This window comes from Myotis yumanensis, unplaced genomic scaffold, assembly GCF_028538775.1.
Source record: "Myotis yumanensis isolate MYYU_CA2020_CCGP unplaced genomic scaffold, mMyoYum1.0.hap1 SCAF_13, whole genome shotgun sequence".
Lineage (NCBI taxonomy): Eukaryota > Metazoa > Chordata > Mammalia > Chiroptera > Vespertilionidae > Myotis > Myotis yumanensis.
Window position 1 is genome coordinate 2902505 of NW_027223764.1, and position 16200 is coordinate 2918704.

General features: G+C 56.4%; 1 protein-coding gene across 1 annotated transcript in view; it reads left to right on the forward strand.

The window, feature by feature from the left end:
* DOCK1 (dedicator of cytokinesis 1) overlaps nt 1–16200 on the forward strand; it is a 288779-nt gene that overhangs the window by 266151 nt on the left and 6428 nt on the right. Inside the window, 8 exon segments of the mRNA XM_070432089.1 lie at nt 403–544; nt 653–731; nt 2405–2489; nt 3377–3463; nt 4763–4939; nt 5420–5503; nt 10678–10815; nt 13791–13936. Of these exon segments, the coding sequence (XP_070288190.1) occupies nt 403–544; nt 653–731; nt 2405–2489; nt 3377–3463; nt 4763–4939; nt 5420–5503; nt 10678–10815; nt 13791–13936 (938 nt within the window).

The window sequence follows — 16200 nt, forward strand, 5'->3', positions numbered from 1 at the left end:
TCACGCGGCCCTGGTTCTGGGCTCTTGCTGGGTAAGACCATGCAATTACACGGTCAGTGCCTTTTTTCTTTCTTTCTTTTTTTTTTTTTAAACACTTTTATTGATGTCAGAGAGGAAGGGAGAAGGAGTGAGAGAGATAGAAATATCAGTGATGAGCATCATGGATCGGCTGCCTCCTGCACGCCCCCCACTGGGGATCGAGCCTGCAACCCGGGCCTGTGCCCTGACCAGGAATGGAACCGTGACCTCCTGGTTCATAGGTCGACGCTCAACCCCTGAGCCACGCCGACCGGGGCAGAGCCTTTTCCTTCCAATGAGACGGGCAGGACCCTCGTGTGTGAACTTGTCCCAGGCCCTCCCCCCATGCCCCTCCCGGTACTTAATGAATGTCACCGTTTACAGGGCAAAGTTTTCATCTACCGCGGGAAGGAGTACGAACGCCGGGAAGACTTTGAGGCTCGGCTCTTAACTCAGTTCCCGAATGCCGAGAAAATGAAGACAACGTCCCCGCCCAGCGAGGACATCAAAAGCTCCCCCGGCCAGTGTATCCTTACACAGCGCCACGCGCCCGGGCCAGCGCCAGGCCGGTAGGGGGCGGGCTGGGTCCGGGGGCTGCCTCCCGGAGGGTGATCCTTGACCTCCTCACCCTCAGATATCCAGTGCTTCACGGTGAAGCCCAAGCTGGACCTGCCCCCGAAATTCCACAGGCCGGTCTCCGAGCAGATCGTGAAGTAAGCCACCCATTTTCCTGCCAGGACGAGGGCGGGAGGGGACGTACAGCTCTCATCGGCCATGTCACTGGGAAAGGCTGGGCTTCGCCTCGGCAAAGGGGAGCAGATTCCTTTCAGCATCAAGAAGGAAGTGGGGTGCAGTGAAGGAGGTCCAGTTGACCCACGAACAACACCTGGGTTAGGGGCACCCTCTGCCACGGCCCAAAAGCCTTTGTATAGCTTCTGCCAACCACAAACTTTACTTGTCCCTCGGCATCTGGGGGCATTGGTTCCAGGACCCCCTGCTCAGGCCCTCTCTATACCGCGGTGTAGACCGATGCGCACAGTTAGCCCTCAAACAGCCACCTGATTACGGAAAAGAAGCCACGTTCAGTGGGCCTGCGCAGATCACACCGTGTTGTTCGAGGATCAGCTGTAAAGGACATGGAGGAAGAAGTTGACACTCAAGGCTGGGAGGGTGCCGGGTTATTCCTTTCCAGGGGTCAGAGGTCAGCAGGCCAGGGAAACAGGAGGGGGAGGGGACACCTGGTCTGCTATCGACCCCCCGGGCAGAGGATCCTGGGAAGTGTTCAGCAGTGCCCCGTGCCTGGGTGTGGCCGAGTGTGCGTTCTGCGAGGCAGGAAGAGGGAGTCCCAGGCGCGCTCCCCGTGGGGAACTACACCCAGCGATCACGTAACGTGGGATTGTGAGGCAGGTCTCAAAACTCTCAGGGCAGGCATCCGAATTTGAGATTTTACGCCTCTCTGAGTTGTACCTGGCTCAGCAATGCTGTGGACACAGCCTGCTTCCGATGTTTCTTTGATGTTAAGAATTTTCTTTTCCATTTGATCCATAGTCTGGTGAAAACAAACAAAAAAAACCTAACCTATTGGATGGCTTGTCAGTGCTCAGGATCTCTTACCTCGTAGCCTGAGGTTGGGTGGGTTCACTCCCATCCTTAACCTCTTGTCAGCAGTCACGACAAACAAACTGGGATTCTGCTGGTTGCAAATGGTAGCGTCCACAAGGCATGCGTTTTAAGTGGTTCAACATCTTCTTCTCGGAGACATAAAGCAGAGAGTGAACCGTAGTAGAGGCTCAGATATTTCCCTCCGACGTGGGGAGCCACCTGCGTTTCAGTGCAGGGGTCCCCCCCACCCCAGGGGAGGGGGGCACACTGGTCCCGTCCCCGCCACTCTTGGTGGTTGCAGATCTGCCGTGTGTGGATCTGAAACTACTAGTAAAGCATGTAAGACCTGTTCAAAAATAATAAGGATGTCGTTTTTTATTTTCAAAATAATAAAGTATTAAGTGAAATTATTTTAAGAAGTTCGCTGTTGAAAGACTAAGTTCAGCGGATCCATTATTAATTGACAGTTTTACGTAACCAGCACAGGCGTGGCGGCGGGCCTTTCCCTCTCCTCCGAGTCACCTTCGCCGCTGGGCGTCTCTCTGTCACTCTGCATCTGGTCTCCCTAAGGGTTTGGGGGACGGGGAGGAGGCAGCTCCAGCTCATTTTTCCACCTGCCAACATCCGCGTCGAAGCTGCGGGGAGAGAGAGGCTCAGCTAGCGCCTCCGGTCAAGGTCAGGGATATTTTAGGGAACAGGTGGCCCGTTGGGAGGCACGGCCTCGCCTCGCAAAGGAAATCGACTGCTTTGGGGGTTAAATGCCTAATGATTTCTCTCTCTGCAGCTTTTACAGGGTGAACGAGGTCCAGCGATTTGAATATTCTCGGCCGGTCCGCAAGGGAGAGAAAGACCCAGACAATGAATTTGCGGTAAACACACACACACACACACACACACACACACACACACCCCTAAAGCTCATTCCACCCCCAACCAAACGAACGGGCTATGGGATAGTACAGCCTCAAAGGCCCCACCGTGCAGACACCCTAGCATAGCGCCCCTCAAACATAGACAATGGCGTCTCAGGCGACGTCCCAGGTCCCCAGGAGGCTGTGACAGGTGACGGGCTATGAAAGTGTCTGAGTTCACAGCACGCAGGTGCCTCCCCCTGGGTGTGTCCGAGCCGCCTCATCCAGACCCGGGTCCCGGCACAGGTGCCCTTTGTGCCCTGTGTCTGTATCGGGGTCCCTGTGCACAGACTCAGCCGCTCAGGGAGCACCCGCCCCAGGTGCAGGGAGGTGACAGCGCAGGAGGCGGGGTGAAGGAGTTGTGTTTGTTGGCGGAAACAGTTGCCTCCCATATGTAAGGCAGCCTTTACAAAACATGTAGATTGTAAAGTGGTGTTTTTATTGAAACTGTACTCACTTTTCAATGCTTAGTGAACGTGTAAGTGACCGTGTCTGAGCATATCTTTATTTTAGAACGTAAGCATGTGCCGGTTATGTGGAAATATTAAAGCTTAAAGCACTGGTTTTGTTATTATGTGAGAGTCACTTTAACGAAGCCCCCTTGGCCTCAATGCACGTGCCTTTGAGTTTCCTTGACGTGACGGCTCAGTAAGGCCCGGGCCTCACTCAGGGCAGCCTTTCCAGAAACCCGTTTGCTCCGAGGGAACCCCCTCATTTCCCCGAGCGTCCTCCCTCCCAGGGGGACCCCATCCTGGGGGCTGGCCTTACGAGGGCCGGAAGCCCCACTGAGGCAGAAGCCGCCGAGCTGCTGACCCTGCTCACACAGGCGTGTGTTCCCTTCGCAGAACATGTGGATCGAGAGGACCGTCTACACGACCGCGTACAAGCTGCCTGGAATTCTCAGGTGGTTTGAGGTCAAGTCGGTTTTCATGGTAAGGACACGCCCGGGAGGGATTGTCGTGGCCCTCGCTCAGGCTTCCCGACGTGTGCCGTGTGTTCACTGCCCAGTGCGCATGCCGCCCCCAGATCAGACAGACTGAGCCCGACATCACACTCCCCCCTCCCCCGTCTCTTCATCCTCAAACCTCCTAGTGCAGTGGTTCTCAACCTTCCTAATGCCGCGACCCTTTAATACAGTTCCTCATGTTGTGGTGACCCCCAACCATAAAATTATTTTCATTGCTACTTCATAACTGTAATTTTGCTACTGTGATGAATCGTAATATAAATATCTGATATGCAGGATGTATTTTCATTGTTACAAATTGAACATAATTAAAGCATAGTGATTAATCACAAAAACAATATGTGATTTTATATGTGTTTTCCGATGGTCTTAGGCGACCCCTGTGAAAGGGTCGTTCCACCCCCAGAGGGGTCTCGACCCACAGGTTGAGAACCGCTGTCCTAGTGAGATGGGTGAGCACAGCTAGTGGAGCTTATGGGAAACGGAGGCTGAGCTTCACGCCTCCCACGGGCGGTGCACCAGCCCTCCCCATGGTCTGACAGCCCCTCCTCTTAGCTACTGGAGAGCTTAGGGCCAGGCCCCATTTGCATAGGGCTTTTCCCAGCTCCTTCCTATGATTTCATCGCCATTTGCATGACAAACACCTTGATTAATAGCACTTGCTCATTTCAAGCCTAGATAGCTTGCTACTCCTCCCTGGCACTTTAGAGAAAAAAATGTCCTTTTATTAATTTCAGAGAGAGGGAGAGAGAAAGAGAAATATCAATGATGAGAGAGCATCATGCATCGGCTGCCTCCTGCATGCCCCCGACTGGGGATTGAGCATGTGCCCTGGCCGGGAATGGAACCAGTGACCTCCTGGTACATGGGAAGACGCTCAACCACTGAGCCACACCGGCCGGGCGCCTCCCCAGCACCTTTTAAAGAAATAAAGACTTGCATCTCATTAGCTAACCCTGCTTTGCCTGCGGAGCGCTGTGGGGCAGTTTCCTTAGGGACTCGTCGGCCACAGGCTCCCCACGAACTCGTGGCAGCAGCGATGGCCTGCATATGCGGTCCGGTTGAAAGATGCCCATTTTGTAGTGTCTCCTGTCTGCCGTCCCCTGGCAGGGTCTTAGCCGGATGGCGTTGGCTGCCATTTAGTTTCCAGTGAATCCCCTTGAAAATCCAGATGTGGTTCTAGAGCACATGGAACCCTCTTTTCCTGGCTGGACCGGCAATGGGCGCGGAAGCAGCCAGCCTGACGCCTGTGCTGCCCCCACAGGTGGAGATCAGCCCCCTGGAGAACGCCATCGAGACCATGCAGTTGACCAACGACAAGCTGGACAGCATGGTGCAGCAGCACCTGGAGGACCCCAGCCTGCCCATCAACCCCCTCTCCATGTTCCTCACCGGCATCGTGGACCCGGCCGTCATGGGTGGCTTCACCAACTACGAAAAGGCAGGTGGCCCGCCAGCTCTCCACAGCCCTGTCCAGGGACAGCCCACCCTGGTCTCCCGAGCGGCCTAAGGCCAGGCCAGGAGGCCCGGGCAGCCCCTGCAGGCTGGAGACGGTCAAGGGCCCCCCATGGCCAGGCCTGGGCGGGGCACGGTCCCCCCAGGTTGGCTCTAAGAGGGACCCCTGTGGCTTTCATGAGCCCTGGGACCCCTGAGGCCACAGGATCGAGTCTGTCAGGGCGGCTCCGTGGAGAGGGCCAGCTGGCCCCCGGGAAGCATCTAGATGGGAGTGGGCAGGGTTGACCGACAGCGGTGTGGTCTGGGCCTGGCGTTCCCACCACAAGCCACCCCCTGTCCTTGTGAATCCAGGAGTGTGAGTGTGAGTGTGTCTTACCCACAGCTCTGTCCCCGGGGCCTGGCCCACAGTGGGTGTGCAGAGTGCATGGTGGGTGCTGGGGGTACTGAGTGGCTCCCGCCCCTCCAGGCCTTCTTCACGGAGCGGTACCTGCAGGAGCACCCGGAGGCGCACGAGAAGATCGAGAAGCTCAAGGACCTGATCGCGTGGCAGGTGAGTGTGGGAACGCAGCTTCGGGGGGCACGAGGGAGGGTGGGGGGGAGAGGTGCGGGGCGTCACATCTGGGTTTCCCAACCACAATGCGGCTCATTGCTTTGCTTTTCTACTCGTGTTCCTGAGACCTCCGAGTCTTTCCTCGGAGGAGCGTGGTCCTAAAAGGGCGGGTGACCTCGGAGGGTGTCTGTGTTCCGTGGACGCTGCCTGTTCAACATCTGAGCATCTCGGAGCCTCGGCGAGCGATGCCTGGTTCTCCTGGGAGCCCTGCCCACCTGCTCTGCCCACTTTGGGCAGCTCGCTTCTTGCGGCTGTTTTCTCTCATGGGCGGCGAGCAGGGTGCTGGCTGGTGTAACCCACAGCTGGCTGGGTGCAGAGCTCAGGCTGGGGGGATGTCAGGGAGCCCAGGTCTCCGTGCGCCCGGCCGGGCGTGGCTCCCCTGGCCGCCTTGCTAAGCGAGGCTCCCAGGCCGACCCTGGGTCCCTGACACAGTCGGCTCCTCCTGAGGAGACACCTCTGGGGACCCCTCTGTCCTGGCCAGTCCGAGCCTCACCTGCGTGGCTCCTCCATCATCGGCCCATTAGCTAGTGTGGCCTCTTAGGGTGGAGCGGGCTTATGTTATATTTGACTGTGGTCAAATTTACAGAGCACACACTTTATCACTTTAACCGTTTTAACGCACAGTTCAGTGGCATTACGTACACCCGCACTGTGGTGCGACCATCACACCAGCGTCTCCGGGACTCTCTGTCTTGCAAAACTAAAACTCTGTCCCCAGTAAACGGCTCCCCATTCTTCCTGCTCCCGGCGCCCCCTTCTCCTTTCTGTCCCTACGAACTCCCCTCCTCGAGGAGCCTCACATAAGGGGGATCACACAGCATCCATCCCTCTGCGCCTGGCTTATTTCCCTTAGCAGTGTGTCCCCGAGTTCATCTACGTTGTGACGCGTCAGAACACGCCTCCTTTTTGAGGCTGAATGACATTCCGTTGTGTCTGTCAACCACATTCTTAATCGTTCGCTCACCGAGGGTCACTGGGCTGTTCCCACCTGTTGGCAACTGTGAATCACGTGGCTGTGAACCTGTTCGATTCCCTGCTTTCGCTGGCGTGGGGGGTGCACTCAGAAGTGGGGTGCTGCTGATGCACTGACTCTACTTTCCATCCTTGGAGAAGCCACCAGGCGGTTGGCCACAGCAGCTGCACCATTTTGTCATCCCGCCCGAGGTCATGTACAGGGTCCCCGTGGCTCCACATCCTCCCCAACACGTGCTGCTTTCCGTTTCTGTTGTTTGTGTGCGAGTGTTGAAAAGCCACCCTAGTGGGTGGGACTGTGCCGCACATCGCAGGCACCTGACATCTGTTTGGCTTGGGATTACTCTGATAAGAAGTGTTGGGCCTGGCCAGTGTGGTTCAGTGGTTGGGCATCGACCTATGAACCAGGAGGTCATGGTTGGATGCCCGGTCAGGGCACATGCCCTGGTCGCAGGCTCGATCCCCAGTGGGAGGCCAGAAGGGGCGTGCAGGAGGCAGCCGATCCATGATTCTCTCTCATCATTGATGTTTCTCTCTCTTCCTCTCCCTTCCTCTGTGAAATCAATAAAAATGTATTTAAAAAGAAAAAAGTCAGAAGGAAAGAAAGGAAGAAAGAGACGCTGGGACCTCCTGGGCCAAGCTGCCTGGGATGGAAGCCTCCTGTGGGTGGTTTCCTGTTACTAAAAACAGGGGGAGAGTTGAAGTGTCTGGAAGATTCCAATTTAGATGTTGCCGTAGCCAAAGGGTGCACAATTCGGACCTCCTGGCGGCGATGCAGCCATTGCCACACAAAAACTGGTTCGGTCTGCAGAAGTTCTATTGATTTTTGTTCCCTGCGAGCTTTTACAGCAAATTGGATTTTAAGAGTTTCGAGTCCTACAGAGGAAAATAATTTGTCCCCCGGAGAGAGCTGTGTGTCGGCACTGTGTCACGGCCCCTCATAACTTTATTAAAGGGTGACTCTCAGAGCCGCTCGCGGGGGATTTGAAAGGGGCCATCTGTTTTCTAGCAACTTCATTAAATCAAAAGCGCTGGAAACTCATATTCAGACATTACCTGCGATTTCGCTCTCGTTTGCAATGTTTTGAAAACCCATGTGTTCCTCTCCCTAATTGAGCCTTGCAGCCGTGAAGAAGACGTGTGGGGCTCTCTGAACGTTCGCTTCTGGTTTTGTTAGTTTGCTTGCTTGGTTTTTTCTGAGACTCCGTGTGGGTGCAGTGCGTTTCCCCCCGGGAATCCCCGGGCCTCGCCAGCACGGTTCCCACCACCGAGGCGCAGTCAGCGCATCCTCGTTCCTAAAACCGCTGGTGAAGGCTGGTGATCGATGCCGGGCAGCTCCCGGCTCAGTGCCAGGGCCTGCTCCTCCCCGTGGGCCTGGAGGCGGGCGCAGGCTGCTCTGTAATTGCCGGTGAGCGCCAGCCCCCTCCCCAGGGGCCCAGCTGGGTCGCTCCCCAGAGCAGCTGTCCCCTTGAGCATTCCAGCTCACTGTCCAGAGGTGAGCCCACACAGACTCGGATTAACCCGCTGGGCTGCATCCGTGTTTCTCTTTGAAATGAGAGGCTAGCTTCACTTGTGGTCCCCAGCTGGTGACAGGTGCGACGTCGTGGCCGGGGTGGAACTCCTCAAGCACGGAGCTGCCCTCCCAGTGCTCCCTGCTGCCAGCAGGCCAGGCCGGGACACACAGGGCCAGCCTCAAGGGCGGCGCTGCCTGGTAGAAGGGCCTTGCGCTCAGTGTGAGCACCGCAAGGGGGCTCTCCCCTCTCTGGGAGGCTCTTTAGAAAGACAGGTTCCTGGGCCCCGGCCTAGAGCAAATCGGGGCCCACGTGGGGGTCAGCAGTCTGTCCCCAGATCTCGATGCTCCGCCAGGTCGATCCCCCTGGATTGACGGGTCTCCGAAGGCCACCCAGGCCTCGAGCAGTGGCCTCTGTTCGTGTGTTCAGCGCCTGAGCGGTTGGAGAGGGTGTTTATTCATGGCTGCACTTCCGCCCCAGGTGACGCAGACCCCGCCCTCGAAGAAGGTTCTAGGGGACCCAGGCCAGGCACCTCCCTGGGGGATAAATTTCACGCCCCATAAATGTCACCTGCCAGATGGCAGTTCGTGGTCTTAACGTTAGTCCAGCAAGTAGCTTCTTTGGTGTCAAGAATCTGCCCAATGCAGGGTTTTATCAAACCAACACGACACACTGAAAGGATTAGGTTGCATTCTGCACATTCTAGAAGGACCCTTCTCCATTGAAATGTTCCCAGTGTGCAGGAAGGCTGTGCTTTAACCTGCAGGCCGCACCCCCATGCTGGCCTTCCCACCCAGCTAGACAGGCCGCCTCTACCAGCCGCCCAGGCTGCCCCCAGCCTGCCTCTGCCGGCCCCCGAGGGGGACTCGGGGAGCAGAAGGATTCCCGTCAGCATTTACTACTGTTGCCCCTGAACAGACCACAGCAGCCGGGAAGCCACCGTCCGAGGGAGCGATTCCCACGGAATATTAAACACCCACTGGCTGGGACCCCACCGCACACTGTCCCGCTGGCAGTCACCGCGGGAAGCGGATGCCTGGCGGGGACCTGGGGTCGGCCCAACTGTCAGCAAAACACACTGTGGGTCCAGCCAGAGGGCTGCAAACGGGGGGCGGGGGAGCGGGTAGGGGGACACATCCCCAGCCCCCGCCTGGAGTGCCTGGAGTGCCACCGGGCCACAGCTGCCTGCCATCGATGCCAGCCAAGCTCAGGTTAGGCCGTGATTCGTCTTGACAAGGTTTCGAGAATTTGTTCACATGAAATTCAATTGTGCACTTACTACCCGTCTTCTAAATCTGCTCCTCGAGGTTGGTGCTCTGCTCTACGAGGAAATCTGTTTCTAATCAGTGCGCTGATTTAATTATAAGTTATTAAGAGGAAGCCTCTTCTCCTGATTGCGGTGAGGAGTGTCGAGCTCCTTGTCGGCGAGGGGGGGGCGGGCAGCGTTGGCAGCAGAACTGGGAGGGAGCGAGCCTTTCCTGCCCCCCACCCCCCACCCCGACAGTGGCCAGAGGGGTCCTGGTCGGTGCTGGGGAGGAAACGTCTCTTGGTGACACTTTTAAAGGTCACCTGCGTCTCCACGCTCCGAAGGGAAGTGTTGGCGGGAGACTGTGTGACAGCCGTGCTGGCAGCGAAGGGACTATTTTTAGTTTTCAGGAAGAAAAGATGCAGATTCGTTTCCAAAGCGTGTCTTTCAGGACCACGGATCCATAGACGTAGAATCGTAGATGCTTGCGTTTGGGAGCTGGGCTCTCGTATCCCATAGAATACTCTTCGCTGAGAAAAACCTCTGCACAGTGACATGGCCCGTGGCCAACAGATCAGGTTGCATGTGAACAACTCGCATGCAGCTCTTCCCCAGGCCAGTGCCCGCCAGGTGGGCATTCCGGGGGGCGGACAACGCGAGTCCGGGAAGGGAGGCCTTGGTGCTGAGCCCCGCCCCCGATGCGGCCGATTTACAACCCAGGCGATTTTTTAAAAAATATATTTTATTGCCATAACCGGTTTGGCTCAGTGGATAGAGCGTCGGCCTGTGGACTGAAAGGTCCCAGGTTCGATTCCGGTCAAGGGCGTGTACCTTGGTTGTGGGCACCTCCCCAGTGGGGAGTGTGCAGGAGGCAGCTGATCGATGTTTCTCTCTCATCGATGTTTCTAATTCTCTATCCCTCTCCCTTCTTCTCTGTAAAAAATCAATAAAATATATTTAAAAATATATATATTTTATTGATATATATATATTTTATTGATTTTTTACAGAGAGGAAGGGAGAGGGATAGAGAGTCAGAAACATCGATGAGAGAGAAACATCGATCAGCTGCCTCCTGCACACTCCCCACTGGGGAGGTGCCCACAACCAAGGTACACGCCCTTGACCGGAATCGAACCTGGGACCTTTCAGTCCACAGGCCGACGCTCTATCCACTGAGCCAAACCGGTCAGAGCACAACGCAGACGATTTTAATTTCCACACTTTGGCCTTTGGGGGTGACAAGCTTGCTGATGCGTTTAATCAGCCCATCCGAGTGGGCGCCACAGCAGGTCCCCGTGGCAGTGCCACCCCCGCCCTGCGTGCCCGCCTCTCCCGGACCAGGCGCGGCCGGAAATGAGGAGGGTCGCCCCTTCGTCTTCCAGATCCCGTTCCTGGCCGAAGGGATCCGGATTCACGGGGAGAAGATCACCGAGGCCCTGCGGCCCTTCCACGAGCGCATGGAGGCCTGCTTCCGGCAGCTGCGGGAGAAGGTGGAGAAGCAGTACGGCGTCCGGGCCATGGTGAGCGGTCCCCTCGTGGGGGTGGGGGTGGCGTTCCACGTGGCAGGCTCACGCGGCGGCGGAGTAACTAAGATGCGTACGGGACGCCTGCTTAGGAAGCGGGGCGTCAGGGACCTCGGTCCTCTGTGTCGCTCGTCGGCCAGCAAAACCAGCACCTCCTTTCAGCCACGGGAAATGGCGGTGGTAACGTCCATGAAGTGGCTGCATCTCAACTCCCCTTCGTGGGGGGAGCGACAGGGAAACTCACACACACACAGGATCAGTCACATGTCACGCAGGGCGCCGGCTCACAGTGTCCCAGGTCAGAGGGGAGCCCGGGCCCGGCCCAAGGTCCCCGTCACTGAGGGAGGCGTGAGGGGTTAGAGCTGAGATGGTCAGCGGGGACTCGCCTGTTGGAGGATGGTCACTGCCGGAGGCCAAGCAGGGCCCTGGAGGTGGTCGGGAGGAGATGGGAGCCCACGGCCCACCTCTCCCCCCGCCACCCCGGACCCACCCCACAGCCCCCTCCTAGGGGCGGGCATGTCACCCCGTGAATTTCCCACCCACGTGGGCATGTGTGCAGTGTGTGGAAAGAACAAATCGAGAAGCTCATGAGCTGCCTGCGCCTCAGCCCGTGAAACGCTGCTCTCTGTGCTTACCCTGCAGGGAGCACCCGGGGGTGGGGGGCAGCTCAGCCTGGCGCCGCCGCATCAGGTGTGATGCCAGCGGGAGGGCGCGCCTGGTGAGAGCCCAGGGGGGTTGGTGCTCAGGCCACGGTAACAACAGCGAGGACAGGCCAGCTGCCAGCCCCGCGGGCTTCCCTCATCCCCTCCTCACGGCCTCCTCGGTCGGACGATTGCTCCCTGTGTGCTCGGGAGGGAGTGAGCGCAGTGTGAGTCCATGTTTTATGCGAAGTCACAGCCTTGCTGGAGCCAGAACCCCAGCCTTGTTGTAACTCCCAGCACCAGCCTGGTTCCGACAGCCCAGCCAGCCTGGTTCTAACTCCCGGTGCCAGCCTGTTCCGATGGCCTAGCCAGCCTGGTTCTGATTGCCTGGCCAGCTTGATTCTAACTCCTAGCACCAGCCTGGTTCCAACGGCCTAGTCAGCCTGGTTCCGATGGCCTAGCCAGCCTGGTTCTGATGGCCTGGCCAGCTTGATTCTAACTCCCAGCACCAGCCTGATTCCAACAGCCTAGCCAGCCTGGTTCCGACGGCCCGGCCAGCCCTGCTGTGGGACAGACAGCGTCCACTCACGCGTCCTGGCCCCGGAGGCCGGTCCGTCAGGACTGCGGAGACCGCTGCTTCCACTGGAAAAGTCAATTCCTGATCCTCAGGTTCTAGGGTCACAAGCCAGGCTCCGGGCCCAGCCGCAGGACCCTCGCAGGCCGGCCCTGGGTCGTTTCAGAGGCCGGGAGAGGACACTGCAGGCTCAGCTCTAGGTTTCCTATGAGGAGCATTTTCACAGCCTGGACTGGGCTGCAAGTCACTGTTGCCTCTTTAGTTTTCTCACCGAGGCCAGTTGGTGGCTCTGGCCCCATGAATGGTGCTAAGCCCAAGCCTGGGCAGACCCCCCTGCTGCCAGCCGCCAGCCGCATATCACTCCGAGCCAGTGGTTGGCAGGCTGAGGCCGCCACCTGCCTTTGTAAATAAAGTTTTATTGGCAAGCAGTCACGACCTCTGTGTTGTGTGTGGCTGTTTTCATGCCACAGCAGCAGAGCCGGGCAGAGGTGCAGAACCTGTGTGGCCTGCGAGCCAAAAGTACCAATGATCCGGCCCTTTACATGTTTTCTATATGTTTTTATTGTTTTTAGAGAGAGGAAGGGAGAGGGAGAGAGAGCTAGCAACATCAATGATGAGAGATAAGCATTGATCGGCTGCCTCCTGCACGCCCCCTCACTGGGGATCAAGCCCGAAACCCAGGCATGTGCCCTGACCAGGAATGGAATCGTGACCTCCTGGTTCATGGGTTGACCCTCAACCACGGAGCCACTGGCCGGGCCGTCTGGCACTTCACAGAAAAGGCACCCCGTCCCCTGCTCTCAACGGTCCTTCTGCAGTTTTGTTCCTGTTCTTATTAAAGAGAGAGTGAGCCAATCAAATTGTAACTCGTATGCAAAACACACATTTAAGGCACGGGCCCACTTTTCAGATGTGAAAGTGGTGGTTCTAAATCTGTCATCCGTGGCAGGTCGGCGTGGGGGTGAGGGGTGGCGGCTGAAGCCACACAGAGAGGACGTGCCCTACAGGTGTGGGGTTCCACGTCCTCGGGCCAAGGAAGGAGCTTCGGCGGCAGCTGCGGTCCCAGATGTGCCAACAGCTGGCTCGGGTGCAGGCACGAGTATTTTCTCCTGATTAGAGGTTGACATGTGGTATCTATCAGGGACATCTTTTTTGGTGACATACAAAAACACATCCGAGAGAGGATGGAGAACTCCGTCCCGAGACCACTTTTCTGGGGAATGAAATGCATCCCCAGTCCTCGTGGCAGGCCCAGCGAGCTGCCCCGAATCCACCGTGGAGGAGCCACCTTAACTAAGAGCAGGGGCATCGTGTTTAGTCAACAGGAGTCCAGTGGTCACACGTGCTTGATGGGCACATTTTCTCAATATGCAGAGTTGTACCCAGTTCATCCAAAGGTCTTGCAGGTTCTTTCATCTCGTTCCAGATGTTCCTCTGTAAACCAGCTTTCTGGTCAGTGCTTCCTGCTAGGACTTTGGAAGAGGCTGATGGGTCGTGGTCTTGGTAAAAAAAAAAAAAAAAAGTAAAAATAAAAATAAATCTGCATCTAAAATTTTCTAAAACCAAATCATCCTCATTTTCATCTTTGACTCCAAGTGGGAACATGTGCTGTACATAGAAGTGTTGACAGTTTGGGTCAGGATTCCAGGCTGTTAAGACAACGTGGTCCAAGACTCTGACCCCGCCAGACCGGAAGTCCATTGGCACGAACAGCCAACGAGCCTCTCTCTCCGTCCCTCCCTCTCCCTCCCCTGCAGCCCTCCAGCCTGGATGACCGGCGAGGCAGCCGCCCGCGGTCCATGGTGCGGTCCTTCACCATGCCCTCCTCGTCCCGGCCCCTGTCGGTGGCCTCGGTCTCCTCCCTGTCATCGGACAGCACGCCCTCCAGGCCGGGCTCGGATGGGTGAGTGGGCTCAGCAACAGGGAGAGAGCGGGAGGGGCGCGGAGGAGCCACCGGGGCCCTGGGTGGGTTTGATCACAACTGAGGATATTTTAAAAATTAAAACTGTCTTTGAAACTGAGACCCTTTATGACGTTACGAACTGAGTTTCCAGTGAGACTTTCAGGGTCTTGTGAGTTTGTGAGAGAGAAGTTCCCCCTTCGGGAACCACTTTGGGTATAAAGGTTTCCGTCCAATGTTAGCACCTCCCATGAGCCTTCTGTCCGGCTCAGCACGTCCAGGAGACAGCATGGTGCGCCCCTGGCCAGGGGCACGTGGACCCTCCCCCTCTGCTCACCTCCAGTGGCACGCCTGTCGCTCGGCTTCCTTGAGAGCCGCCTCACCTGCGAGTCCTCTGGGAGCCGGATTTGCTCTTGAGCATCAGAGCACAGAGCCGCCAGGAAGGGAACAAGAACCTAATAGGCTGGTGAACAGTTGAGCCCTTGCGGAGCCTCTCTTTCTCTCTCTCTCTCTCTCTCTCTCTCTCTCTCTCTTCCTCTCTCTCTCTCTCTCTCTTTCTCTCTCTCTCTTTCTCTCTCTCTCTCTCTCTCTCCCTCTCTCTCTCTCTCCCCCCTCATTACCTCATTGTTCAAAGAGAACCTCCTTGTTGATACTTTTTGGGCTTTTGAATAGCAAACATCTAACCTTTGTTCTTATTATACAACAAGAGACAATGTTGCAATTTAAGCATCCGTGAAGGGCTTCCAGTGGTTTTATTGTGGAGTTTGCAGTTGTGTGCTTGTCCAACCCCGTCCGGTTGCCACTCCATCACCCTGCCAGCCCGCGGGCTCCGGCCCCGGCAACACGCAGACAGGACGTTCCCGAGTGCCCTGGGGACACTCAACTCCGAGTGCCCCTTCTTGCCAGCGACTGGTGTGCCCGATGGGGAACTGAAAACTGTACCCACTTCTTTTTTTCCTTAACAGCAATTTTTATCAGCGTCTGCTATTTTTAAGGCCAAGTCCGCGTGGAAAGTCTCAATTTGGAGGTATTTAAATCATGTGTGCTTGTCCCTGCGACAAGATTGCTAGAGAAATTTAATTCGGCGGCTCCCCCAGAAAATCCCCAGGCTAGGCATGGAAAGGGTTCCTGTTCCCAGGAACGTCGGGGTGCGGGTGCCGTGGCTCTGCAGGTTTGGATCAGAAGTGCGGGGTGTTGCACCTGTGAATGCACGAGCGCGGGCAGGCCTGGCCTTCTCCCTGGGAGCCGTGGTTTAACCTTGAACTGGAGGCATCTTGGATAGAGGCCAGGTTTTTGTTCATTCTCAGCGTTTCCTCCCTTAGCGAGGTGACTGATGGGGAGGAGACGGGGCTTTGGGCTCCAATGGCACAGGCCACCTGCAGAACACAATGCGGCTGTCGGCAGCTGCTTCTCCCGGTGAAAAATGTAACCTCAGCCTGCCCCTCTTGGTTCTTTGTATGGATGCCTGTCCCCCCAGCACATGGCTTCCTCTAGGCCAGCGGTTCTCAACCTGTGGGTCGAGACCCCTTTGGGGGTCGAACGACCCTTTCACAGGGGTCGCCTAAGACCATCGGAAAACACATATATAATTACATATTGTTTTCGTGATTAATCACTATGCTTTAATTATGTTCAATTTGTAACAATGAAAATACATCCTGCATATCAGATATTTACATGACGATTCATAACAGTAGCAACATTACAGTGATGAAGTAGCAACGAAAATAATTTGATGGTTGGGGGTCACCACAATATGAGGAACTGTATTAAAGGGCCGAGGCATTAGGAAGGTTGAGAACCACTGCTCTAAGCGGACAGCGTCCACTAAAACCTTCCTTCCTACATTAGTTGTCTCCAGTTCTGCAAAACCCAGAAGACGATTATGAACATGTTGATTATTGCTGATGATATAACGTACACACCATGTGACATAATCAATGTGGGTTTATTGGTGAATGCGATCCAGCGGGAAGTCTGGGTGTCCCACATGCCTCGGTGGTGGAAAGCCGCACTGGTGTGTTCCTCAGTCATCTCTAAGTTCTTATTATGGAAAAGGTCAGTCATACACCAAGGGGACAGAACATTGCAGGGAGCCCGCCAGGCTCGGGGCCTGCTGGGCACTGGTCAGGGAGCTCTGTGAACGCTGCTGGCTTCGGAGTGGGTTTCTTTCAATCGTGTGGCAGAGACCTGTCACCCACAGGTGACATTTCTCAGAAATCACAGTGCAGACCACTCTCCTCTGTGACTGCAGGACGGCGAGGCCG